This window comes from Lutjanus erythropterus, chromosome 13, assembly GCF_056507025.1.
Source record: "Lutjanus erythropterus isolate fLutEry1 chromosome 13, fLutEry1.hap2, whole genome shotgun sequence".
In the NCBI taxonomy this organism is placed as follows: Eukaryota; Metazoa; Chordata; class Actinopteri; order Lutjaniformes; family Lutjanidae; genus Lutjanus; species Lutjanus erythropterus.
The window spans coordinates 31,812,896-31,840,099 of NC_139329.1; the positions used below are offsets into that span (position 1 = coordinate 31,812,896).

The 27,204-nt window shown below is 39.4% G+C and overlaps 1 protein-coding gene across 1 annotated transcript; it reads left to right on the forward strand.

Annotated features, from left to right (window-relative positions):
• Positions 1 to 1,758: 1,758 nt before the first annotated feature.
• On the forward strand, positions 1,759 to 26,013 carry tasor2 (transcription activation suppressor family member 2). Its single transcript, XM_084733444.1, has 22 exons — positions 1,759 to 2,189; positions 2,446 to 2,594; positions 2,906 to 3,001; positions 3,099 to 3,171; positions 4,971 to 5,062; positions 5,160 to 5,297; positions 6,741 to 6,874; positions 7,006 to 7,022; positions 7,279 to 7,378; positions 7,483 to 7,577; positions 7,682 to 7,788; positions 8,102 to 8,174; positions 8,289 to 8,360; positions 9,088 to 11,250; positions 12,084 to 12,393; positions 12,588 to 13,053; positions 15,895 to 20,340; positions 22,456 to 22,578; positions 22,659 to 22,812; positions 22,938 to 23,043; positions 24,822 to 25,003; positions 25,217 to 26,013. Exons 1-22 carry the CDS (start codon positions 2,156 to 2,158, stop codon positions 25,312 to 25,314), a joined length of 9,228 nt encoding a protein of 3,075 aa, XP_084589570.1. The 5' UTR covers positions 1,759 to 2,155; the 3' UTR covers positions 25,315 to 26,013.
• The last annotated feature ends 1,191 nt before the right edge of the window (positions 26,014 to 27,204 follow it).

Genomic DNA, 27,204 nt, shown 5'->3' on the forward strand with positions numbered 1-27,204 from the left:
AGTATAATTTAGGTCCTTTTCACTCACACTGTTCATATTTGATCAGCACTGTTTAGTTTGGCTGTTTGATCTGAGTTTGGTGAGCCTGGTGCATTGCGCTGTCTCACTGAGAATGACTTGCAAATTATAAGCTATCCATGTCCTTGAGTATATTTCATTATCTATTTTACTCTAAATGGGACCACAACTTACAAAATGAACATCATGCTGTATTGAAGAAGACATCAAACAAGCAATTGAGACTGTAAACTCATTAGGAAACTGTTTACTGAGGTAATAAATCAAATGAGAAGTAGGGTCATTTTACCATTTGAGGTCATACGATCAGACTTCTTTTGCAACCAATGGAGTTGCCACCTGATGGCCGTTAGAAAAAATGCATATTGGCTTTATTTTTCAGACCTTGAAGCTCTGTCCTCTAGTCTTTTTTTAAATATAAATTTCATGACATATGTCTGACTTTATGTCAGCACTGGCCTTGCAAGTTTCACAGCTGATGATGTGTTGAGCTATTTTCAACATTTTTATAAATTTGGTAGTTAATGACCTTTTAAGATGTTTTTGAACAATGATAATGTAGATGTTGATTGTACTGATGTAGGTAGATTGTTCTAAAGAAATGGTCCTTTGTATTTTAACCTGTTTTGATTAAGAGAAGTCCGACAATATGAATTTACTATATATACTTGGTAAATGTTTCAGCGATACAGGTTAACCGATGACATGTTTAGGACTGCATTCTAAGGCAGATGTTCTCAAAGTTTTGATGACTGTCAGTTTTGGGAGCCAGTATATCGAGGGCTGCACAGGAAAAGCTTGTTTTAGGATTCATAACTGGTCTCACAACGGTGTTTGACACCCAAAGTCACCTGTTTGCAGATAAAGCAGATCACTTCTTCTGTCCCCCCCGAGGTCTGACGAAGGGAGATGTTGATCCAGCAAATCCCACCATGACCATTTGACCCTTTTGTATTGCAATGCAAAAAATAAAAACACAAAAACAAAAAGCATGGACTGGACATTTTGTTTATGAGAGCCAATGCTGGATATCTGGGGGCTAACTGATTCTTGGCTAGCTCTACACCATTGGTAACCATAACACACCAATTCAAGGTCAGCATCAAAAAATATTGTTTTAAAAGTTCATACACCTCATAGTCGGTTAGTGAACACTTCCTTATCCACATAAATACCTACATCACCATAAAGGTGATAGCAACCAGGAGACTTGGATTACACCAGATAAGCAATATGGAGGCACCGTTATGTTTTTTTGAAAACTGTGAAACTCCAGCAGTGTTTTGTGGACTAAAAAACTAAACCTGACCTTCAGCTGGCATGAAGGTGAGTAGATGATGACCAAATTTTTATTTCGGGGGTGAACCACCCCTTTAAAATTCTGTGGAGCACCAGCAGGAATAAAATAAGCTTCAGTGTGAAAGTTGGCAAAACTACAAGTTCAGCAGCTCATTCTGGGTAGCTGAATTACATGGATGACATGCTAAACGTGTTAGCACCCACTCAAACTTCCCCCACAAGCGTTATACAGAAGAATTACACAGCACTCTTATGTAGTGTAGAGAATCCACGTTATAACCGTCCATAAACAGCTGGTAGAAGGACAGCTTGTACAATGTCAGTCCGTCCGCATTAAGAAATCATTAATTTTTTGACTGGAAGCAGGAAAACACACTCACACACACACACACACAGAGAGACAGTGACACAGACACACAAACACAACCAGCTCGCTAGCACCACAGTTTGGTGTAGACTTTCAAGATGGATGCTTTCGCCTCGATAGGTTTCTGTTTCTTTTTCACCCCGGATTGCATGCGTCGACGGTTCCTGCGTGGAGACTGAACAGCATTGACGATTAAACGGATTTATTAACGAAATGACACGATAAAAGTGGCTCCAAGTGGATGATTTTTTTTCGGTTTCTACGCCTTTGGACTGACGGCTGTGTTTTAACTTCCTGGTTGTCGCGTGAATATGTCTGTTGAAACTGCGGCGAAAGCTCAAGTTACTTCGAGAGGCTTTTCGGATTCAAAATACTTGAGACTTTATAATTCTGCTGTAATGTGTAAAACCAGAGACGGCTGTTTTCAACGACGGGCAAAGGGGGAAAGACAGATTTCGTAAGAGTTCAGCAATGGAAAGTGGAAATGGTGGTGCCTCGAGTAAAGGTGACGAGCTTTTTCCCCCTCGTGTCGACCAACTTTCACTTTAAGAAAAACAACAAATGTGTATTTTTACCCCTCCACGATTTTTTAGTTTGTTTATATGTAACTAGACGAAACAGCACGTGAGTTTTAGATGTCGTCTCTCAAAGTAGAAACAGTCCCAGCCCTGTGGAATAACTCGGAAAACTTTTTACCTAGTTGTAATTTCGCCATTTTGTTTGTGTAATGTGCTCATTTTGTATTTTTTATCCACTTTTAGGTGTTTTAGTACCTGTGTCAGCAAGTTCAGACGCCTTTCAAAACAGTGTTGTGGCTCCACTGAAAAGTGCGTACTTGTATGAAGAGTCAAAGCAGTCCTTCAGATATAAGTCCGCTGTCTTAGTAAAGAATTCAGCTCTGGAAGAAAAGGTCAGTCAAAAAAAATCTCATTCACCATATGTCCCAACCATGTAGATGACATTAACATTAAGACACATTTAATGGTTAAACTCAAATGCACATGGTTTGATGGCAAAAACAGAAATATTTTATTAAACATGCCCGTCTTTTGGAAGCTATAGCAGTGAATACTTAAGTTTTATTTTATATTTTACATCCTCTATATCAGAAAACATGCAAAGAATAAAGTGAATGCATGAACATAGGAATTGCCCTTTAATGCAGTCCTCAAACATGAAATCAAACTGGCCTCTTATGTTTTAATTTGTGTTTTACATCAGTATAATGCTTTCCGAGCAAAAAGAAGAGAAATAGGATATACAGAAGAGGATCTGAAAGAATCCTACGGGTTTCTGCTGTTTGATGATGTCAACAAGGTAAAGGCATAAAAGTCAGGCACACCTGAGAAAAAACATGCTCCAACAAATCTTAAAGATCTCGCACGCTGATAACTCATTTGTTATTTTTTGAAAGGCCAATGCACTCGGAGAAACCGGTGTGCTCACTGGAAACAGCACATGTACAACTCTGGGAGATCCTTCAAAAGGTAAGTTGTGAAGATTTGTTTTTTTCTTTCCTCCCCTCATACTGCAACTATGCCAACAAGAAGTGAGGTCATTGTGATATTTTAATATGAGCAGCTCAGGCATGAACAAACACGGTCATGTTTCTATGCAGAAAACACCCAGTTAAGATTTACACACAAAAATAGCAGTAACATATAACTTGAATTTACTTACTGGCAACTTAGTAAAAAAAAAAATCTAAAGCATTACATTGAGCCTCTCTCATTAATTTAAAGTATTTACCCCAAGTTATTACCTTTATGGTCATATCCAGGACGGTGTCCATGCAGGCAATCTAAAAATATAGTGGTGCAGATCAAGCTAAGAAAAAATCCATGCTGACTGTATGGTGCTCCCACCTGTCTTTGAAAGTGAAAGCAAGTTGAATGCAACAATCTATACAAATGAAAGTGGAAGAATTTCAGTTGTGAAACAGAAACTATAAGAGGCAGGTCAGGATAAGTATGTTGGAGGTAACATTTGTTCTCTGCTTCACTGTGCATTGTAACATGGATCCCTTTAAATTCTGTTTTTCTTTATAACTTGAGTTTGAAATGTTGCCTTTCAAAGTTTTTTTTTTGTCTGATATCCTTCCAAACACTCTAGGCTGTGATAAGTATGAAAGTTATCAGGTACAAACACTGGTCAAAGTTCTTTTTATAGGGCTGTTTTTCTGAGAACGATAGGGTGAAATCACACAGGAGTGACACAACAGCTCCACTGTGTCACATGTAATTGAATACAGCAGTGTTTCATGGGGCGAACCTGTGTTTGGCTCCGCATGCGTGCTTGTTTTGATCTGTTTCAGTTTCTGTGCAGCTTGCAATGATATTTTACCAGATATTTTCATAAAAGAAGCATTTATTCTAAATATTAGGACTCTTGGAAAAGTTATGCTGCATTGTATGTTGTAACTGTCTTCACTTTGACAGCACTCTGCTGGTGTAGGTGTTTAAAAGACACACTGAAGTTGCCAAACCAGTTATTGTCTCTTTGTTTTGCCTCCTGCATTAAGATTTCCAGCCTGTTGTTTTCCCATACCTGAGAGGAATTATCTGAATGTACCTCATTGTTCATCACTGAAAGTTCAGTGAAGCATGAGGCTCTGTTGAAACTAACTTGATTTTTCTTTTTGGGTTGTTTGTAAGACACGTACAGGCCTAAAATATGTGGATTTCACTGAGGAAGCAGCAACACCCACCCCATATCCTTTAGCCAGCAGACCCCAGTTTCCTGTCGATAAAGCAAACAAGATGACAAATTTCTCTTACTTTTAGCCTGAACTGTAAAAAAAAAAAAAAAAAAACTGGGAGTGTACAACTCATTGCATTAATTTGCTTGGTTAAAAATGTAACAGCAATATGTTTGGTTACTTTTTGAATACCTTCTGAAGCTACGAGTAAACTGCATTTTCTCTGAACAATTTGGATCTATAGTGCTGAAGTATATGTAGCGTTCAGCTCACGTGGTCTCTTATCTTGAAATCTCTTGTTGATAGGCATAAGGAATTGTCTGGAGTTTAGAACATAATGTGACATTGTTCTAAGTTTATGTTCTGCCGCAGTGCTTCTGAGGTCATTCAGATAGTTGTGCAATGTGTGGCGTGTCCTTGTCACATCAGTCTTTTAAGGTGTGGCCTGTTGCTTGGAGAGTCACTTGAATGTCATGTGTTAAACATTGTATTTTTTTTTTTATTATCCTCAAATCTTAATAATCAGCCCCCCCTGTATTTATTTTTAATTGATCACACATTAAGTGAAAGTGTTCTGTGTTTACTCAGGTGTTTACATATCAATGTACTCTGACTGTTTGGATCTGAATCGCTGGTATCATGGGAAATCTGGCTACATTGCCATCATCAGGCTGACAAAGGTATTGGAAAAAATAATAATTGTGAAATATCTGTCTGAGATATGTTGTCATTGTTTTTGTTCTCAACACAATCATTGTCCTTTGTTGTTGCTAACAGGGGAGAGTTAAAAAGGTTTTAGAGAACTACACCCAGAATTTCACTGCACCCACTGAAGGGTTTGACTGTCATGTGTCAGACCAGTTGCCCTCAGTCTCTGCCAAAACCAGCTCCTTTCTTGCCTTTGAGAGGACCCAGGTAAGAGGAGACATGTGACTGGTGCTAACAATCATGCAGCACAGGTTTTTTTTCACAGCCTCCACTGCACCTTGATGTGGAGCTACAAATACACAAAAAATGTAGGTGCTTGTAATTTACATTAATGGCTCTGAACCCAGGGGTTATAACCTCCACTAGGGGTCGCCAAAATTTCACAGGGAGTCATGAGGCCTTTTTGATTTCATTGAGTGAAAGAAAACTTAGAAAACAAAGAAAACAAAGTGGCTATGCTGTGTAGAAGGTAAATAAAAACAGAATTCAATGATTCGCAAATAATTTTTGTCTTATACTCAATTGAAAACAGTTGAAAGACAAGTTATTGAATTTTCAAACTGATAAACTTTCTTGTTTTTGTAAATATACACTCATTCTGAATTTGAGGCCTACAACATATTTCAAAAAAGTTGAGACAAGGATATATTGGGTTTTATGATTCCTCAAAAGCCTCTGACGTTCACAAGCATGGATGGGGTGAGGTTTGCCACTTTGTGAAAAACTGTTTGGGGAAATGTTTCCTACTTTTTCAACATTTCTCAACACAAAACTGCAAGGAATTTAGGGATTTCACCATCTACAATCCATAAGAGCATGAATAGATGGATGGAGAAATATCTGCACGTAAGGAGCAAAGCTGAAAAACAACAATGAATGCCCTTGACCTTTGACCCTGCATAAAAAAAAACTACATAATTGTATAAAGGATGCTTCACGGTGGTGGAAACACTTTGGAACGCTGTGGTGAGTAAACATAGTTTGTCGTTGCCTCTACAAATGCAAGTCCAGACTCTACCATGCAAAGAGAAAGACCTATATCAACAACATACAGATGTGAAAAGTGTGCTGTGTTCTGACAAGTCAACATTTCAGATTTCAGAATTCATGGACATCGTGTCCTCTGGCATCTTGGCTAACTGCCATATCTGTGAAGGTCCCATTAATGCTGCATAAATGTACTGGAGGAACATATGCTGCCATCCAGACGACGCCTCTTTCAGAGATGTCCCTGTTTACTTCAGCGAGACACGGTGTGGCTTTGTAGTAAAAGAGAAAGAATGGGAAAGAATTTCACTTCCAGATTTCAACAGTTAGCTTCCTCAGTTCCCAAACACTTATTGAGTGTTGTTAAAGCAAAAAGGTGTTGTGATATTGCAGGCATTAAATTCAAAATGAAACCAAAACAATAAAGTTAATCAGCTTGAACATGAAATATCTTGTCTTTATACTGTATGTAATGAAATATAGGTCAAAAAGTCTCTGCAAGCCATTGCTTTCTGTTTTTATTTACAATTTATGCAACATCAGAGCTTTTTTTTAAATTTTGTGGCCTCGTGAGCACAACATTCTTGTGCACCTTAATGCATGACTAAATGTTAAGAAGGAAATATGACAGGCACTTAAATATTGCTTGTTTTGACTTCACAGTATTACATGTATGAGCTGCTAGATGATGGAAGAAATGAGACGACTCAGTCTCCCAGTGCTGCCTGTCCTTTTGCCATTGTGTCATTTTCATACACGGATACCAAAGACACACTTGTAGCACCAGAGGAGAAAAGGTCCAGTATCACTATTTCCACACATGCTCTGCCCTGATTTTTATACTGTGTGCTTGATCAAATACCAGTTCATACAAATTGTGAATATGAAAGTCATATTGATTAATAGTTCCCTGATTTCTTTTTTTCAGCGAGGAGAAAAAACAGGGTAAGTTACTTCTGATTATAGGGTTTCAACATATATAAATAAATAACACTGTAAGCACTGTTTAAAGAATATGCCATCCAAATTAATGCTCAGCAAGATACAAATAAAATAATTTTACGCCTTTAACTATTTAAATAATGGGAGTATTTGTCAGTCATTTGTGACCACATTTAATTTACTGGAAATGATGTGTTACATATGTGCAGAATTTGTTTTTGTTTTAAAAAAAATGTTTTATTTGATGATATTTTCCCAGTTTTTCATTACTTTCCATGGAAGGGTCAGCTTCAGATAGGCACCAATCTTTATGATGTTGGCCTGAGATCTACAGCAGGGGCCTTGGTCCCTGCAAAACTGTAAGTTAAATGTGGATGTAGAAAACACCCACACACAGTATTCTTGAATTAATTAAGTCGTTTAGATTTCATTACCTGTTTTCTGAATTATTTTTCCATTTAAGGCCACCGGTGGTGAAAGTTGACCGAGTCATTTCCATGTTCGATCTGAGACAGCTGTTGCCACGGGCTGTCTTTGAAACCTGCTTCACTGGTGAAGGTATGAGGAGTTATATTCTCAAGGGAGCTTTCAGCATAATTGTTGGATTTATTGAACAAATCATTGATGAATTTGGTGGTGGGGGGGTTTTTGCTGTCTTTCAGTCTTTCTCGACGGCTTATACTGCAGTCTGTGTGAGTTGGTTTCCTCTGAGACGGAAGAAACAAGCTCACTGTCTCTACTTCTGTGGGAGATCAAGGAGAAAGATGTTGTGAGTTTCTGTTTAACATAAAGCTTTCAGAGACTTCAGAGCTTAGTCATTAATTCCCTAAAACGTCAAACATAATCACACCTATCACAATTTATCCAAAGCCCAAAGTGTTTTTTTATTAAGTGTGGCTAACAGTCAGAAATGTGTAGTCATTTGATCAACTAATAGTTTCAGTGCTGGAAATTTTCTACGCATTACAACAGTTGGGCTCCTTTTTATATCTGTTTACACTGTTTGATAATGTGTTGTTGAACTTTATTTGCTCACAAACATCCAAAAATTATACCTGACTAAATTACTAATTTTTGCACAGGCCCTCACTATTCCATTGAATGATGGTGGTTTTCTTGTCCTCTTGCACTCCTCCCACTTCCTCACATATGATGGTAAGATAAGAAGATGATGACAGAGTACTATGCTGTCAGTCAAAACCTGCTCAATTCTATCTTCATTAACAGCTATTATCCAACTTCATAGCTACATATCTGTGTTTTTTCCAGATACTGGATCCAGTGTAAGTGAGGTCCTGCAAGGCCTGTTTGTGTTTCCAGACTCACGAGTTATACAAAAAGGTGATTACAGCATTTGTTTAACAGTGAATATATTCATTTGATAGTTTCTCACATAAGAATACACATTTTTTTCTCTGGGCTGTTGTACAAATCATCCATCTATTCTGTTTTGGTGTAAGTTTTCTAGTTTTGGGGATATCAGCTGTTAAGATTTCTACCTTCTCTCAAATATAATGAAACTAGATGGCAGTAGTCCTGTGGTGCTCAAAGCTCCTAAAAAACAAACAACCATTTGAATCCACAACAACCTTGTGGTGAGCAGTTTCATATAGGAACTAATTTCTTTCTGCAGTAGGATCTACTGAAACTTTTTTAAAATCTACAGGAACAACTTTCTTTCAAAAAAAAAAAAAAAAAAAAAGTTCCCACATGACACTGCTTACAACCAGGTTTGTGATTTATCTTGAGTAAATGGGTCATGATTTTTGCAAAGAGATGCTGATTTTGAGTTTTTCAAATGTATTTTTTGGTGCTTTGAGCACCACATGACTACTGCCATTAAGTCACATTATATTGGAGAGAAGGTAGACATCTCTGTGGCTGATATCTCCAAAACTCTGCAACTTCACACCAAAAACATCTAGCTGGATAAATAGCACTACAGGCCAGAAGGAAAATATCTGTCCTTTAAATGAAAGGTTGTGTGCCCTTCTCAGTTTTGCATTAATGACATTTTATGAATGCAAAATCAGAATTTAAACACATACTCTTTCTTGATGTATTACAGACACAAAATTTGGACAGAGAAAGCCTGCCATATCATCTGAAGTCCTGCGGGTTCTACCGGTACTAAGTTATGCAGAGGGGGAGGTTGAGAAAACATCTGATGACCCAAACGAAGACCTGTGCGAAGTATTTTCACAGCATATGCAGCAATACGCAGCACTGATAAATCCTGGGATGGCAGCAAGTCCCTCAAGGGAAGTCAGCATCTTTCCGGATCATTATGATGTACCAGATGACCACAAGCACCTCTACTCATCCCCAGAATGGCCTAACAGGGCATGGCAAAATGTCAGGTCATACCTAAACAAACCAGCCTCTTTTCAACTGCCAGTGTCCAAGGCTTCAGAAATTCTCATGGCTGGACAAGAGGAGCGAATAGACGACCTTCATGATGATGTCTACTTCTGTCTGTCATCTCCTGAGGAGGCTCCGGTCAATCATGATAGTATGGGATCAGAGGACCAGTTGACAGACCAGAAATCTGTTTTAAGTGTTGAGGCATCTATGGACAGTTGTACAACAAGTGCCGAAACACAAGTTGAAGTAACAGCTGTGCCTCAGAATGTTGTACCAGATGGTTTGCAACCTGGAGATGCTACCAAAGACACTGAAAAATCAGACCTGACTGCGCTGATCAAAACTTATGATGTGAGGACAAAAAGTCTCCTGACTCCCTCTACATCAGATGAACTTCCTGCAGAGCTGATTGTCAGCATCTCTTCAGCAGAACGAACTGTTACTGATGCAAGTTTAAGTGGGATCAGTACTGAGTCTGCCGCAAAGCATGACTTTCAGCTTTCTGGTTTTTCAACAGCCAAATTACATATGGCAGGACTGAATTCTTTGAATGATGAGACTGTAAAAACCGAGAAGGGTTTTGATTCCCCTGAGCTCACCAGTCTCACAAAAACAAAATCTAGGAAGCTACACAGGGGACTTTCCAAAGGAAGGAAGTCTAACGCTTGTACCGAGCCTCCTAGTTTAAAATCAGTCAACTTGCCAGTGGAAGATGACAACTTGAAGAGTCAGAAGGAAGACCAGGCCATGGAATCATCAGGCCACCCACAGTTGAGTAATCCTTCAAATACTGATTGGAGGAAAGTGCGAAGGCGAAAGCGCATATTTGGAAAACTGTCGCCAAGAACAAAAAAAATTAGATTTGCTACTGTTGGTCCAGCAGTGGCAGAGAAGAAAAATGCCCAGGGTGCAGATCTGGGACAGGAGAGCTTTGACAGCACCATTTTAACGGAACCTGAAGCTTATCCTTTGAGAAGGAAAACAGAGCGCTGGGACTTAAAGCCAGTTGTCAGCAAATGTGGACGAATCCTGGTTCCTCATGGCTCTGTAGACATTGCTGATCAGATTAAGTCTTTAAGGGATAAACTTAAATCTACAAAAGATGAGCAGTTCCCTGAAAAGATGTTGGTTGATGCCTCTGTGGATGCTCATGACACAGTCACAATGGAGCAAGAGTCGCACATAGCTCTAGAGACAGCAGTGAATGAAAAAGAGGCCACATCTAAGGTTGGAGAGAACCATCTTCAAAATGATTGTCAGGTCAATCCTGAACCCAGCATTTTGAGACAGCCAGATGATGGCAATGGTACATTAACTTTGAATCCAGAGACGAATAATCATTCTTCAAAGACTGATGGCACAGACACTCCTCCCTTAAAAGCAGTTCAAGAAAAACCTGACACCCCCTCCTCAGGAAAGTGCTCAACAAAGGGTGAACTTCTGTTGAGTAAACTAAAATCAGTCCTTCTAGGGGGAAAGAGAAAAACAGGTATCCTTGTGTCCACAGAAGCAACTGCAGATGCTACTCAAGACACCGAGCCTTGTCTCAAGAAGGGAAAAGTTGACTCACACTCTGGGAGTAATGATACGGTTACCAGTGTCCAGAACACCAGTTTGAGTGTCAAGGAAGTTTCAAAGAAATCAGTTGACCCTGATTTTGCATATGCCCTAGGCCTGACCCCTAAAGAAACCCCAGATAAGGTACAGAAATCTGAGGATCACGATCCTCAACAAAGGAAGGACTCATCAGAGACACAAGAACAAACCAAAATCATACAAAGGCCTCTATCAATTTTTCCTAGAAGGACTAGGATTAAAACACTCAAGAAGCATCAAGGCATCTCTGCAGAAAATGTTAAAAAGAAATGTAAGTCATATATTAAAAAAAAAAGATTTGGAATGCTTGTTTTTGTGTATGATGTGTTAGGTGTCTTGTCAGTATTGTGTGGGACATTTAAACTGACTAACCTTTTGGCTCTGTCACTTCGGCTACTATCCTCATCAGGCTATCACTGCACTTTGTCAAGTATTTACTAGTTCTTTGTTGGCTTTTGCACTTCTCTTGCTTGTGCTGCAATTTTGCCAGTCTTAACGCATCTACACCCAAATCTCGCCAATCCCTTTGTTTGAAACAATGCCATAGTTTCTGTGTTGGTGAAAAGTTCCTAATAGCAATACATTGGTATATTTCAAATGCTTTCAATGTGCTACTTTTTATTTTCATGCAGTTTCTCTTTTCTCTCCTCTGTTTTGTCTTCACAGGGTGGTTGCATTTTCAAACCCCAGCTTGTTTTGCCAGTGAAAATCTCAAATACAATGATTGTACTAGGGATAATTCTGTCAGGAAGACTGTTAAGGAAAAAAGTAGCAGTGCTTGCTCGTCTACAGATGCTTTGAACTTACTTGCTGACTTGGCACTCAGTGCCAGTAAAGACCAGGTTCCACCACAACCACACCCAGCACTTGAGAGAGAACCTGAGACAAGTTTGAAGAAGTGTGACGTTACAAAAGAGCTTACCACTGCTGAACAAGAGTCAGTCCTTCATGCTCTGCTTAGACAGCCTGCTGCTAGACCCATTCAGCCTGTTGAGTCTCCTGCACCAAGTCATCTTGTGGGAGGCAGTGAATTGGTTGATTTGGTATCTAAAGAACATGCTTACTCATTGCCCCCGTCTTCCTCTCTACTATTGGGTTTGTCAGGTACACCCTTCCAGGTATCCCCTATAAGTGGTTCTACCAGACTGCTGCACCATCACCAGACAATGTATGGCGATGGAATTAAAACACTACACCCCTCTGTCGATCTGGAAGACAGAAGTGAACACAGGACTCCAGAATACCTGAAAAAACAGATGGTGCGCCGAAGAAAGTTCAGGCAGTCCCGCACCTTCGTTTACAAAGATGGATCTATCCAAGTCACAAAGCAATGGAAAGAAAACTATGACTTTAATCTAGACAGCAAGTTTACGAGTGACTCAAAGGATAGAGGTATCATCCGAGCCTTACATGGGTATGTACATTGTGTTACGAACCTCAACATAAAAGTTAATGTATCTTTTCAGATAATTTTCAGTGCTCTACTTTTTTATATCTCGTTGACAAATGGGGGGAATATGGAATACCGTTGCTTTGTAGTTCAGATGATATGATCAGCGTTTATTTAACTGAAAGAGCTAATTTTTGTACATTTCACACCTTCAATAGCCCATGGGATTTATCCATTCAAGACACCAATGAAGAGGTGCGACTCATCGTCCATATGTGGATAGGTCTGTTCTACAGCAGGACAACAGCAAGGTTCTTTCATGTTGACTCAAACTGTTCAAACCTGTGTTCAGAAGAAGGTGATTCTTTGGACCTGTCCAGTGGAATGAGGTCATCGGTTGCTCAGTCTGAGCCCAAGACCTTTGCTACTTTCCCAAATGTAACAGACACTTCAGCCAGTTCGACTTCCGAAGCTTTGGACCTCAGCAAAAAGGATGCTCCTGTCTTGGACCAAGGAACTGTGATTTTGGACTTGTCACTAAGAAACCCCAGTGCAGAGATTGTCACTCCAGATCCACAAGTCAGCAAAAAAGAGACTTCTGTGGCTGGTGAACAGAAAGAAGCAGGTGAAACATTAAACAAAGTTACGTCATCTGTGGGACTACACAAGGGAGGCCCATTTCAGGTTTGGATCTAATGTTATTATTTCACTAAAGACAAACTACTATGTATTTATGGTTTTGTCATTATCAGATGGTTTTCAGAATATAGAAAAGAATAAGGACCAAGTTCTTGCACTTGTGATATAGTATTAGCAATACAATCTTTGCCATAAGTAAAGGATTTCATATAAACATCTGTTGAAGGTATGGGAGTAGATGGAAGTAACAGTCCACTGCTTTCTGCCTAAGTGCTATGGCATTTGGTAGGGATGTGCACGATTAGTCAACTATACGATTAAAAGTCCCCACCCTTGCTAGTCAGCACCAGAAATACTAGTCGTGTAAACTACTTATCAATATTTCTGTCATGCACGATGCCAGTTATCTGTTGCCTCTAAGATTTTATGCAGCCTAGTCAGGGGTTCTGGCACTGTCAGATGGCAGACCCTATCACCCAGTGTGTGTGCCGCGATCGCCGAGGCAACCCCAGATGTTTATATCAGCAAAGTCGGACAGATAACACCTTGTAAAAACACAGCGCAGTGTTTTAATCTAGAAAGCAGAAATAATGTTGAACGTAGACTGTGACAGAATAAGAGGATATATATTCACTTGACTGGAGAAACGTGCCGACATTAAGCACAGACATGAGCATAAACCTGCAAGTGGAGCAGCTGCTGCTGCTATCACTGCTGACGTTAGCCACACAGTGTGGCAGGCTGACAGCTAAGATCAGCTCTGGGTCGTTTGCCCACCATCACTGTAACCTCATGGGTCTCAAAAGTTGAAGCATTTATTGAGTTGTTGTCATGTTTTGTACTTTAATGTATAAGGTTTGCATTGCACAACGCAAAGTAGCGCACATTTCAGCAGCATTTAAAGTACGATCTGGCAATTGTAGACTGATTAATGGCTTCAAATGGCTCTTAATACACAGTAATTTTGGACAGGGTTTAACATTACAAATTAATACATTTTGCTCAATTTTAACTGCTTCCTGAGTGTTTTCTTAGTGTTAGACTAGTCGACTAGTCTAAATTAAATTTTGCTTTTAATTAACAGGGAAATTAGTCACCAGGAACATCCCTAGCATTTGGTTGGGTGTTCTAAACTCTCACACCAGCTGCTTCATGCTGCAAATCACGGTAGCTCTATTGGACACAGCTCCAAACCGTTATCTCTAGAATGGAGACTTTGGACCATATATCTCCATCCTCCACTGAGAGTGCTGAAAGTCCAAGGTCCTTACATTCAGAATTCAGACTCTGAAATGCTGTTTAGCACATAATCGCAAAAAAACGGGGAACTCTGATATTTGTGACAAGCAGTCATATTACCCTTTTCATTCTCTGAGGGAGACTCCAACATGTCAGCAACCAGGACTTGTGAGTATCCTCACTACATCAAGCACCCTGGATGATTGCAGACATCAAGAGTCCAGCAACTAGGCAGGAGCACAGAGATGAGCTCAACTACATATAGTTGTGCCTCAGCTCCTTTTTCATCAGAGGTAACACTGCATACACTGATAGATAATTTCAGCAGCTAGTCTTAAGTTAGACAAGACCTCCACCTTTGCCTGTTGTCCAACTAACCAAGTGCCATGTACAGAAGAGGCCCACCCTCCTTTGTTTGGACTCTTGACTGGCAATGTCAGATGGGGCCAGGTCTAGCCGATTTGATTCTGTGTAGTCTTTCCTCCAAGGCTTGGCTTTAAGAGCCCCATTTTCTGTGTTTCAGATACAGTGGTTATGTCCTGTTTTGGCCTTCTAATGAGGTTGTTCAAATCAGTCCTTTTTTGGCTTCAAGACATGGACCACATGGAAGACCCTACTAGGGACTTGCCAACCCCATCTGTAATCTGCAGTCAGATCACATGCATACTTCTGGCATAGCAGAAATAGATTATCTGCAGGTGACGTAGGAGTGAGCTTCAGTTATGGCTTACTCTGACTCACAGGAAGTAGGCTGCTGATATGAGCTTGCCATTGGCTGACTATTTCAGTTGGCATTCTCCTATTTCACAAAGGCACAATTGTTGCAGCTTGGCCACAGGCCACCCAAGACAGTTGTGATTAGTTAAGAAAAGAAGAACAAGCCAGAGCTTTTTTTTCCCCTGGGGTCTTCTGGGCAAAAGACCACAGTGCTAGAGTCCACAGCTCCAGCACGTCCCGTTAGAGATCTGGTCTGGCTATTTGAGACTATTTGGCCAATCACATCAACTCCTTTCATCCCTTTGAACTTGGAAGGCAATTGTCCATCCCAGCTTCTTGAAAATGCAGTATTGATGTTTGTGTACTTACTTCCAGGAATGTAGTGTGTAGTGTCTATTATGTCTATACTTGTGTCACACTCTGGTAATAATGCTTAATGCCCAGATGATCTGTACACACCATGCTTCTGATGTACAGTATGTCGGCTACAAGAATTTAACCAATTGAGAGGGACTTCTTTCATTCATGTTATTTGTTATATTCGTCCTCTGGGAAAACAGGGAAATTTAATGCTTTTGCAGTTCAGAGAGCTGTGTGTAAATGGCAGTGCAAATGTGCAAAAATTGTACCCATTGCAATTTTCTTGGGGTTTGGCATGTGATTTTGTGGCTTTTGTGGCAGTTTTGGTTTGATTATGACCTGCATGTCAGGCCTCATTATGCTTCTGTAAAAGTTGACACATATTTCTAGATAGTATTTAACTTAATGTAACATATTTAGTTTCCCTTTCAATTGAAATTTACAGTATCCATTGTTTGAATCGCTGGTACATCAATGCCAAAAGTTAAATTGCTAGAGAGGAAAAGCAACAGGTTTTACGGAATGAAAATGTTTCTAATTTCTTACTCTGTTTTCTCTTTATTTTTCCAGTGTTACAGGAAGAGTATACACTTGATCAATACAATGAATGATATCAGAAGGACCTATGAAAATAAGAGGACGCCTGTGCAAAAAGCTGGCTGCCACAAGCACAGTGATGTACCATCTTTTAAAAGTGGTGGAACATTCATTTCTGTAAAGGAAGAGAAGGGAAGTGTACCTGTTCAGCCTGCCATCAGTGAGAAGATGTTTATGAAAGATAACATTGAAAACTCAGAAGTTGCAAGGATGAGTTTAGTGCGAAAGCAAGGAGGGGACTCATCCAAATCTGTGATGGACATAGAGGGAGACTCTAACAAAACAACAAATGATGTTGCTCATAAAGCTAAGCATGATGAAAGTGAATGCAAAGATGGGGAGAAGAGAGAAAAGTCATACCAAGAAAGCAATGCAGAGGTTGCTCCAAAACTGGGCCATACAGATATTTCAACAAGCAAAGAATCAGATATAGTCTGCACTGGAAATCTTTTGGAAAATGAGTTGCCTCAAGAGGAACCTAAAACAGTCTCATCGGGGAAGACTGAACATGTTAATGAAGATAAAGTGATCAAAGCTGATCACTTTAAGAAAGAAGATGGACTTGTTGAGAAAGACTGCTGCATTTCAGATATGGAAGCTGGTGCTGATTTGAATGATCATCCATTACCTATGATGTGCGATAGTCCAGACTCAGTAAAGAGGGATGGTGTCACAGAGTGTAATCACCAAACACCCTTGGATGAACAACCACCTCAGACAGTCAACAAAGAAGATGGTGGTAATGATTTGCAATCCAGAAACCTCTGTGCAGATGGAAATGCATTGACAGATAAACATGCCATTTCAGACACAGCTCCTTGCCCTCCATCAGATATGGCCGCATTTCATAACGAACCTGCAGATGTGGAAGATTCAGAAAATAAGGTTCATTTGGCAGATTTGAGTGATCACCCATTACCTATGATGTGTGATGGCTCAGACTTGGTTGAGAAGAATGGCGTCACAGAGTGTAATCACCAAGCACCGTTGGATGAGCAACCACCTCAAGGAGACAACAAAGAAGACGCCCTCCGTGATTTGCAGTCAAGAGAGCTGTGTGCAAAAGGCAGTGCATTTACAGATGAACATGCCATTGCAGAAGAAGCTCCTCACCCTCCATCAGAAGTTGGGCATGTTCATAATGAATCTGCATTTGTGGAAAATTCAGAAAATCCTGTTTGTGTAACAGATTTAGGTGATCAACCATTACCTATGATGTGTGATGGCCCAGACTCAGTAAAGAGGGATGGTGTCACAGAGTGTAATCACCAAACACCTTTTAATGAGGAATCACCTCAAGCAGGCAACAAAGATGATGTCAACCATGATTTGCAATCAAGGGAGATGTGTGCAAATGTTAGTGCATTGACAGATGAACAGGCCATTTCAGAAAAAGCTCTCCACGCTCCATCAGAAGTGAAGCCTATTCATAATGAACCTATGATTGAAGAAAATTCAAAAAATGGTGTTTGTTTGGCAGATTTGTGTGATCAACCATTACCTATGATTTGTGACGGCCCAGAGTTAGTTAAGACTGATTGCATCACAGAGTGTAATCACCAAGCACCCTTCAATGAACAGTCTCCTCAAGCAGACAAGGCAGATGCACATGGAAGTGCACTGACAGATGAACATGCCATTTCAGAAGAAGCTCCCCATGCTCCATCAGAAACTACACAAATTCATAATGAACCTGCAGTTGAGGAAAATTCAGAAAATGATGCTTATTTGGCAGATAAGGGACATTATCAGAAGGCATTGCTCAAGTCTGATGAGAACACGTGCAAATTAGATGGGTCTTCTGTAGGTGCGTCTATTCCCCAGATAAATGACAGTGAATCAGGTAGCCAAAATGAAGTAAAAGCAAACTTCACTCTGAGTAGTGATGATCATGAACATCAGGATACCAAATCAGTTGAGGGTGAGCAAAATGTTGATAACACAACTAAAAAAGAACTATTTTATCATCAGTCCTATTCATTTCAGTGTGATGGTGTAAAAAGGTGTGCAGCTGAAGTGGCATCAACTCAAGACACAGGCAAAAGTGACATAAATGAGGGACTGGAAAAGATCCATGGTCGGGTTGTGATTCCATTTATCGGAGTAGACATCTCAGGAGAAGATGCAGTACAGCCACATGACTTATGCTCAGAAGGCAAAGTTGAAGAAGTTCAAGGTCCGAAAGGAATACCATTTATCAGTGAAACTACCTGCCCTGAAACTGTCCTACCCACAGAGGTATGCAGTACATCTCAATTGTATAGTAAGAAGACAGAATTTTCTGTTGGTAAAACTTCGCTTCTTCATGTAAGTGAAACCAACCTGCCAGAGGTCTCAGGAAGTGAGTCTGACGACCGTTGCCCTACACCAACTATGGACGAGGAACCATATGAGTTCATCACTCCTTCTGGCCCTAATAGTAGTAGTAGAAGTAGTACTTCTGCCCTTAGCGGTAGTGAAGCCAGAAAAAACATGACTCAGAAATGGCTTAGCAGAAGCTCGACATTTATTAAGAATGAGATGCCTCTTGAGCGAAAACGGAAGTCTGCAGTTAACAGTGATCCCAGCCCTCAGTGTGGGCATCACCCTGATCTTGAATTAAGAACTCTGAGAGTTTTACAAAGCATAGACAAGTTCCTCTCCAAATCAAGCCACACTGACAAATCCAGCCAGATTAAAACAGGACATATGAAACACTCTCTTGATCAAAACCCTAACACCAGCATCAAGTACACCCCCACTTGCGTAATGCCTCACACCTCAGCTGACTTTAAGGACAAGAAAATAAGCAGTACAAAGCCAGTGATGGTGTCACCTTCTACCTTGCAAGAACAACACACAGAATCACCTGATCACTTTCTTATAGCACCTTTCAAAAGCAAATTAGAGCAAGTACTTGGTGTTAGATTGCAGCTAAAGAAAACTGACTCATCAGTTCATCAACACTATTTTGAAAAAACAGATAAACCACAGGAAAACTCCATAGGGCAAGACTGCCGTCACCTCCACAGATCCTTTCCCTCTGCTGAGTGTTCACAAGCCAGTAAAGCAAATATTGACCAAGATGGACATAAGACACCATCACAGACCAGTTTAAGTCACGAACCACGTTCATACAGTCAGCGTCCTGTCATGGCTGTGAAACCCTCAAAGAGTGATGAAATTGTAGCAGATTTCAGCTCTACAGACAGGCAAATGGAAACTTCTTCAAATTCTGTAATGTCAAATTATTCCTCAAATAAACAGACTGAAATCCCCCTATTCACGTATGCCACACTAGCTTCCATGATCTTGGAGAAAAAGGCAGAAAGTCTCAGGGAGCGTTCTGCAGCACTAAATGATCATAAACAAGAGGCGAGTGAGCTTCCTTCCAAGAGCAGTTGCTTCTCAAATATTAGTGACAGTAAGTCTAACTCAGATAAAGCTAAATTTGCACTTCTGGATCCTTTATATCAGTACGAAGGAAGGGACATTTCAAAATTCAGCAAGATTCCTTCATCATCACTTCCCATGCAGGCTTTTGAATATGCAAAAACTCCCTCTGAACTTGTTGATGGAAACCAGAGTTCCTTGACAAATACTTGGGTTGAGAAAGCTGTCCCAACAGCTAAAGAGAACATTGAGATTGATCAGAGAGACTGCTCAGACGCATCAACTTCAGTTGCGGATTACAAAGAGAATAGCTTTACCAATGACAGTCTCTTACTTGGACCTCATAGCACACTCACATGTACTGTCTATAACACCAGCCAGAAGAAACCTGAGTCTATTCTGGAGCAGGTTTCTCGGAGATGCCTACAAGATGACCCTACTCAGGCGTCAATGGAACAGGAGTGCCTTATCTTCTCAGAACAAATGAAACAGCTTTTGAAAAGGAGTAGATGGGGGCCCAATCATCAACTGGACACACATGACAAATTGAATTTGTGTGCTTCCACTCCTGTGACAGTGCACTTTTCCAATCTAGAGGAGGATGAGGGTTTGGTGGATCACTTTGACACACCGTCGCTTGTTGGACAGAAAATCAAGGTAGACATGTCTGACAGGAAAGACCTTGCAGACAACACAGAGGAAGGAAAGACTTGGCATCTTCAAAAAGCATCTCAAGGAACAGGCAACCCAATGGAACATGCTGGAGTTTCCAGTGTGACTGCAGAATGTGCCAGGCTATACAGAGCAATGATGGATGATATTTGTGGTGTCAGAAAGGTCCCATCTAGATCTGACCCCTTCATAATGGATAGAGTTTACCTAAAGACTGAACCAAGTAACCATTTTGACTTCTGTGATGAAATGAAGAGAGAGATGGATGAGAGTTTCCGCAGTAATCTGAACTCAGTTGTGAAGAAATCCTGTAAAACAAAGTACAGATTCTACATACTGGTGACATCAGATGATCCCTTCTTTGAGGAAACCAAGGTAAGATAAGTTTTCAACAAACTTAAAATGCAGCATTTTTATTAACTATGTATTATGCTACTGTTTCTAACCTGAATTCCTGAAGTAATTGAAGTAATATGACGCCCAAAAGGTATTTTTGCAAACACTCTGACTCACCAGATTACTCTGTGGGTATGAGCCTGCCATTGGATGGTTTGTTTCAGTCGGCATTGCAGCATCTGCTCTTTTCAAACAGACCTTTTTCCAGTGCTAGTGCTGTGGAGGTCTGGCTATGCAAGACTATGCAAGACAAAAGGTGCCTGTACAAATTTGTTGTTTGCTCCTGAGTAGAGATGGGTAATGGTCAGCTTGGATTCATGGCAAATTTTCACAGCCTGTCCTGCATCTGTATGTTCACACTACACTACTAAATATTCTGCTTTCATTCCAGTCCTCCCACACTATGCCAGGACTATACTATGATCTGCCCCATCTTAGCAACCAGCCCAGACACTTATTTAGTGACGATAAAGACAAATGAACAAACATTAAATATGATTTTAATTTGAGATTGTGTGAATAGGCAGGCCAGCAGGCAGCAAAGTGTTTTAGTAGTTCAATTCTCCCACAGTAAGAGGTCTAATTCATCTTTTCTGTTAATTATTGTTGATTTGTAAAGCTACTGTTAATACTAACTTAATATTTCCTACAAATGCTTAGCAATAAATGTATTTTAATGTGAAGGCAGTTGTGAAGGCACTTCAGTTCTTCTTATTTGTGAACAATACCACCAAGATTTGATTGATGTGTGAAGAGCAGCATGAGGTGTGATCACAGCTGTTCAAAGTAGTTCAGTGTTGTTTGTATCTCTGTCACTATCAACTGAGTTTGATGATGATGATGATGATGTGCTACATATTTCCATTTTTCTGAGCAATTTAAGCACTACTTGACATCTTGGCTTAAATGTTGAGACTCAAAGTTCTCTTTTGACCATGAAATTAACAAATGTGAACATCTGTTTCCTGGGTCAACAACAGAAAAAGAATTGTCAAACTGAGAATTTGATTTTATGATGGCACCCCCTGTCTTTGCTTTAATTTGTTGCAATATTGTGAAGTCCCCTTCTGTGAAGATGAAGAACTTGTTTCCATGCAGCCAGTCAGTTAGATTTTATAAAAACCATATTTGCATAAAGACTGAATGTCATCATTCGATTAGCCAGACAGTGGCTACACATTAAAAGAACTACAGACCTTGCTACCCTTATTATCTAATTTGTAATCATGAACTTGTATTGTCCTGCACCATAGCCTATTGAGTGAGCCACCAGACAAATATTTATCCAGGAAAAAGTGTACTGCTACCTTCAGTTTGCTGGCTAGATTGCAAATGAGCTGGTCAGCCAGCTGCAGCACTTTAAACAGCATGTAAATGTACCTGCAAATATCACTTCCATCCATTTAGGTGCTTGTGTGATCATTCCTCCTCAATGCCACCTCTTACAAAACTTTGTCTTATAACCTTGTAAGCTACAGTCTAAGTTTGCTTACTTTGTCTCTTGTTCCCCTGCTGGGGCTCAGTCTGCCAGCCATTTTCAATCAAACACAGACAACAGCACGCACCGCTGAACTGCTGAGACAAAAAGGAACATAAACTGCTGCGGTCATATGTCATCCTCCATGTTTGTGACCTTTCAGCCTTTAGCCACTCCCTCTCACGTGCAATAGTGACACGACATGAACTGCAGAGTAAAGTACCTGGTGGCAAATTGTGTTTTATGATTCTGGGCTAAAGTTCTTCAATTTAAATAAAAATTGACTTGATTAAAATATGCATCACAATTCTGTACTCAAGTGGATGGTGGAGTCCACACCACAACTATAAAGTTGCAGTCCAGGCTCTGCCATCCACTTGAGTCAGAGCGATTTTTAAAACAGTATTTTAATAGTTTTTGTTCCTGGTGTGAACGGCTTCATATTGACTGAGTCATATTTAGATTAACATATCACTGGAACAATAAGTAGTTGGAGAGGGTGGAGAAGTTTCTGTGGTCAATGTGTTACTTTTGTTTTATTATGTCAAGGCAGTTTAAGAATTGTTAATGCAAAATGGCTTTTAAAGCCTAGTAATTTCTCCTTAATATCTCAAAAGGCACAGTTAGAAGCAGAGGGACATACTGCTGTACAGCCATCCGAATTCTTCCTTGGTGAGGACAGTTCTTCCTCTCTACTCATCATCCTCAGGAATGAAGACATTGCGGAGCACATTTGTGAGGTAATTCATCAGCTGGTGAAAAGGATCAAGACAGGACTTTTGCAATAGATAATCATGAATTAATGACTCTGCTGTCTCAGGTCCCACGTTTGCTCGAGCTGAAGAAGTCACCGGGTGTGCAGTTTGCTGGCATTGATGAGCCAGATGATGTTGTTAATCTCACCCATCAGGAGCTCTTCATGAGGGGTGGTTTTATCATGTTCAACAAAGCAGCACTGGAGTCCCTCACCGTTTGTATGTGTACCTGTTTTGTTTTTTTTAACTGAATACCCACTTGCTTTTTGTTGTTTTAGATCTTATCATGGAAGCAGTTTATTATTTATCCCAGTTTAACTAATTGTGTTTGTTTGAATTTTAAGGCAACATGAAAAAAATGTCAGAGATCCTGCAAGAGTTAAGCAGAATGGGGAAGTGGAAATGGATGCTGCACTACAGAGACAGCCGTCGGCTGAAAGAAAATGCAAGGTAGGGGTCAACCTTTGGGGAAAAAAAACTCTTTTTTCTCACTTCCCCACATTACTGGTTACAGGTGTTCCAAAAGCCTTTAAATTCAAGTTATTTTTGACTTTCGACAACATGGCAATTAGAACAAAGGAAACATTTAAACAAGACGTGTGTTGGAGAGAGAAGACCAAAAAGTTGCAAAGGGACTCCCGCACACTGGCTAACTTGCAATATATAATTTATTTGCGAAGTTTCAGTACTAGACCTTCATCAAGCAAAACATGGCAATACAAATCAATAAAAAACACACTGACAAAACACTTAACAAGTCTGGGCCCACAGAAGGAGCTAATACTACTTATGATTTATCTATATGTGTTACTAGAAAAATCACAATTCTTCTGTTTATGTAAATTTTTCTTTTGGATTTTTTTGTAATTTACACCAGCTTTGGCGATGTAAACATCTGTTTCCCATACCAATAACCCCCCTTTGGAATTTGAGCTAATAACATTAATGGGAAAGGTCATTCCCATAATATAATAGTCTAGTGTATTTTATATGGATAAAAATGAGACTGAACTTCTTAAAACTTAGTCGTTGTTAGTATTTTTGTCTGTCACTGGTTTTAACCATTTGGAAAAATCAGGCTTTGACTCTTCAGTTGGCAGAGAAATAAAACCTGCCAGTGCAAGTCCAAATTGTGGTTTGGATATATTTTGGTAGAAGAGATCTGCTAATCTCCTAATAAGCAGACCTGGGAAGACTCTGGCAGCGGTTTGTGCAGCCACTCCCCAATACTTTTAATAACACGTTTCCAAAAAGGAGAAAATACAGATCAATCCCACATTACATGAAGAAAAGTAGCTGCTTCATCTTTAAACTTCCAGCAGTGATTATCATCTATGTGTCCACTGCATCTTTAAATGGAGATTTTCAGACACAGTGTGGTTTGAGCCGTGTTCGCCGCTGGATTCAGCACCAGCTGTGCACACCTGGCATCAGCCACCATGTTTCTTTTTTTTTAAAGATATCCTATCGCTGTGTTTCATTAGTAGGTCCACTTCCCCTATAGTCATGCGTCACTTGCCCCCTCTGCCCTTGGTATGATGGCTTACGTCTCACGGAGGACACTTGGAGAGGAGAAGGAATGTGGGCAGGGGGGGAGTGAAGGATTTTAATAAAATGCACTTGCCCTTGTATGACCACCAGTTGCGTTTTTACAAGTCACCAGAAAGAGCAGCAGATTCACTTCAATGAGGTGAAATCAACATCTGCACTTCATCAAGAAACTATTTGCTAATTATCCAAAAAATAATATATATTAGAAAAACTGAAACAAAAAAATGGATTGTTTACCCTGCTGGTGTGGATGGCTTAAATGTGCTGTCTCTATGTAAATAAATGATTAAATAGATAAACAAAATAAGTTTTACATACATTACTACCACCTAACCATGGATTTTCTGCACCAAATGCATGATCGCAATGCATTATGGGTGTTGTACATCTCTGGAGTGACCATCATTGTTGACTCGCTTCTTCAATGGGTGGATTGGACCAAATTTTTTTCAGACGAATGGAACGAAACTTATGATGGCGGTGGGGATTCCCCTGAGGGGCGGTCAACGAGGACATGTTGAACAACTAACGGATTCAGATTTCTTTCCCAGACTTTGCTTAAATTTTCAGTCAGTATATAATTTTCTGAAACGCTGTGGGTGACGGTGCACTTTATAAAAGCCTCTCTGTTAAAATGTTGCTTATCTGAACATTATGTTTGCTCCTCTCGTGTCCAGGTTGAGTCCAGAGGCAAAAGAGAAGAAGCACTACCTAAACTGGTGCCAAGAAGCCGGGATAGTGGAGGTCTTGCCTTACCACGAGTGTGACCTCACGTCAAGAGATCAGCCCGACTATCTCACATGTTTGGCCCGTCTGCAGGTCCAGAATATATCAGCCCGCTACCCTGTTTTTATAACCGGTGAGACATCAAATACATTGAGCGTGCCTTAACATTCAGCGTGGTTTTAATTTTGAAGATGTTTGCAGGATTTTATGAACATCTCTGTATGTAATTGATTAAAATGATTTCTTTTAGTCCTCAGCTGCCTCAAAACTCTTGGCTAACATGTAAAGGTTTTAATTACTGTACAATGCGAAAGGAGTGACATGTTCTTCTTTCTCATCCTTACAGATACGACAACAGACAGCGCGTTTGGAACAAATGGAATATTAACAATGACTTCCAGCGCGATCCTGACGTGCTCTCCAAGCGAAACATTTACAGCCTGATCTGGAAAAGGTCAGGCGGCAGAGCTTAAGTTGTGCCAATTCAAGTTCACAACCATCAAAACAGTTTTAAAATGTACTGCATTTTATTCTATCCAGCAATAATTGTTGATATATTATTTAACGTGTTTTTTTTGTTTTGTTTTTTTTTTGTGTTCATTTGTAACCTAAGTTATAATTCAGTTAATGCATAGAGCGAGACAAATGCAATGTACAGGCAGGCATACTGTAAATACTGTTGCATTTGTGTTGTATTATATTGTAAATTGAGTGTAAAGTTGTTAAAGATGATTTTTTTCAGTGTGTATATTTTGTCTTTTTTCATTACAATCCTGACTGTAAACATTGCAGCACAATCATCATTAGTATTTGTTTTATGATTACGTGTTTTGTGGTCAAAAAGCTGTTCAAATATTTTTTTTTTTTTTTTTTTTTTTGGTACAAATTCATTTTAGAACATTGTTAAAGCCTGGCAACAAAGCTAAACTAGGCTGTTTTCAATGGGAGTGTATTTTAAATATTTAAGTATACTAATGCACGTTACAGTTGCTGACAATAAATCTTAACTCTTGAGTGCTGAATTGTTAGAGCACTTTAATGTCATATAAGTACTAAAAATGTGTATTTTTCATGACATTGACTCTGTACAGGGTAAAGACTGAGAATAAATATGACTGTTTCATTGTTTTGCTTTGAAAGAAATCATCCATACTAGTTGATAAATCTGCAGTTGGATCCTAACTACTCACACTACATTATGTATTCATGCACAGAGCATTAAGACCCACAACATGTTTACAATAGAGAGATGAAGTGACCTCCATATTGCTATAAAAGGAAATAACTCACCTGGAAAAATAAAAGTAGTTTTAGCAAGGAAAACCAAGTTAAGCTTTATCAGAATAAAATACTTTTAAATTGTTCTCTACACAGTGGTATTTTCCCTGTTATGGATTTGCTAGCCATTCATTCTTGTCATGTTCCTCATTCATACTAAAACTGACAGTGAAAGAATGAAAAGAACATGAAATCTGCATGGCTTTGAAATATCAGTAACAGTATGTGTAAGTAAAGTGATGCATAAAGCATGCAATGGAAAATTATGAGTTAAGAACTTTAACCAGGAGAGGGCCTCACTGAGAAGAAAAATCTCTGACAGGAGTGTCCTGGACAAGACAGCACAACACACTGGATTTTAATGAATTACATGTTACCTTTTACCCCACCAAGAGCTGATAGGATCAGAAGGATAATGTAATATTAATAAAACAACAGCAGCAAATGCAAAAATATATATAGTGGCTTCCAATTCTTCAAAACTCTCTCAGAAATATTTTACACTGTTGCTTAATTGTGCACATTACTTAGATAATTCTGCCCAGCTCTATAGTGGAGACTTAAAGACATCATTACTGGTTAATTTCTATATTAATCGTAACCAACACAGCTTTGTAATTTGCAACCATAATGAAAGATCAACTGACATTTTTAGCATCTGAAAAATGTACGCTTTTAGAAAATGAAATCCCTGCACCAGGAAATGAAACTAGACCCACTAACTTGCCTTTTTTATATCAATAAATATTATTATTACTAGGTCTATATTATTATTATTATTATTATTATTATTGTTATTATTATTATTATTATTATTATTATTATTATTATTATCAGTGTATTGTCATTGTAATTTGATCTAATGGTCAATGATTTGTTCATTTTAGTCAATTTTTTATAGCTGAATTAATAAAGACCTGACCCATCCTCTTCAAAAATACTTAGATAAATGCAAAAACTACTCAGTATATTCAATTTAACTGATATTTGATGCATTTAGATCTAGACTAATTAGTTGTTGACTATTAAATTAATTCTGTGGACCAAACAGCTAAT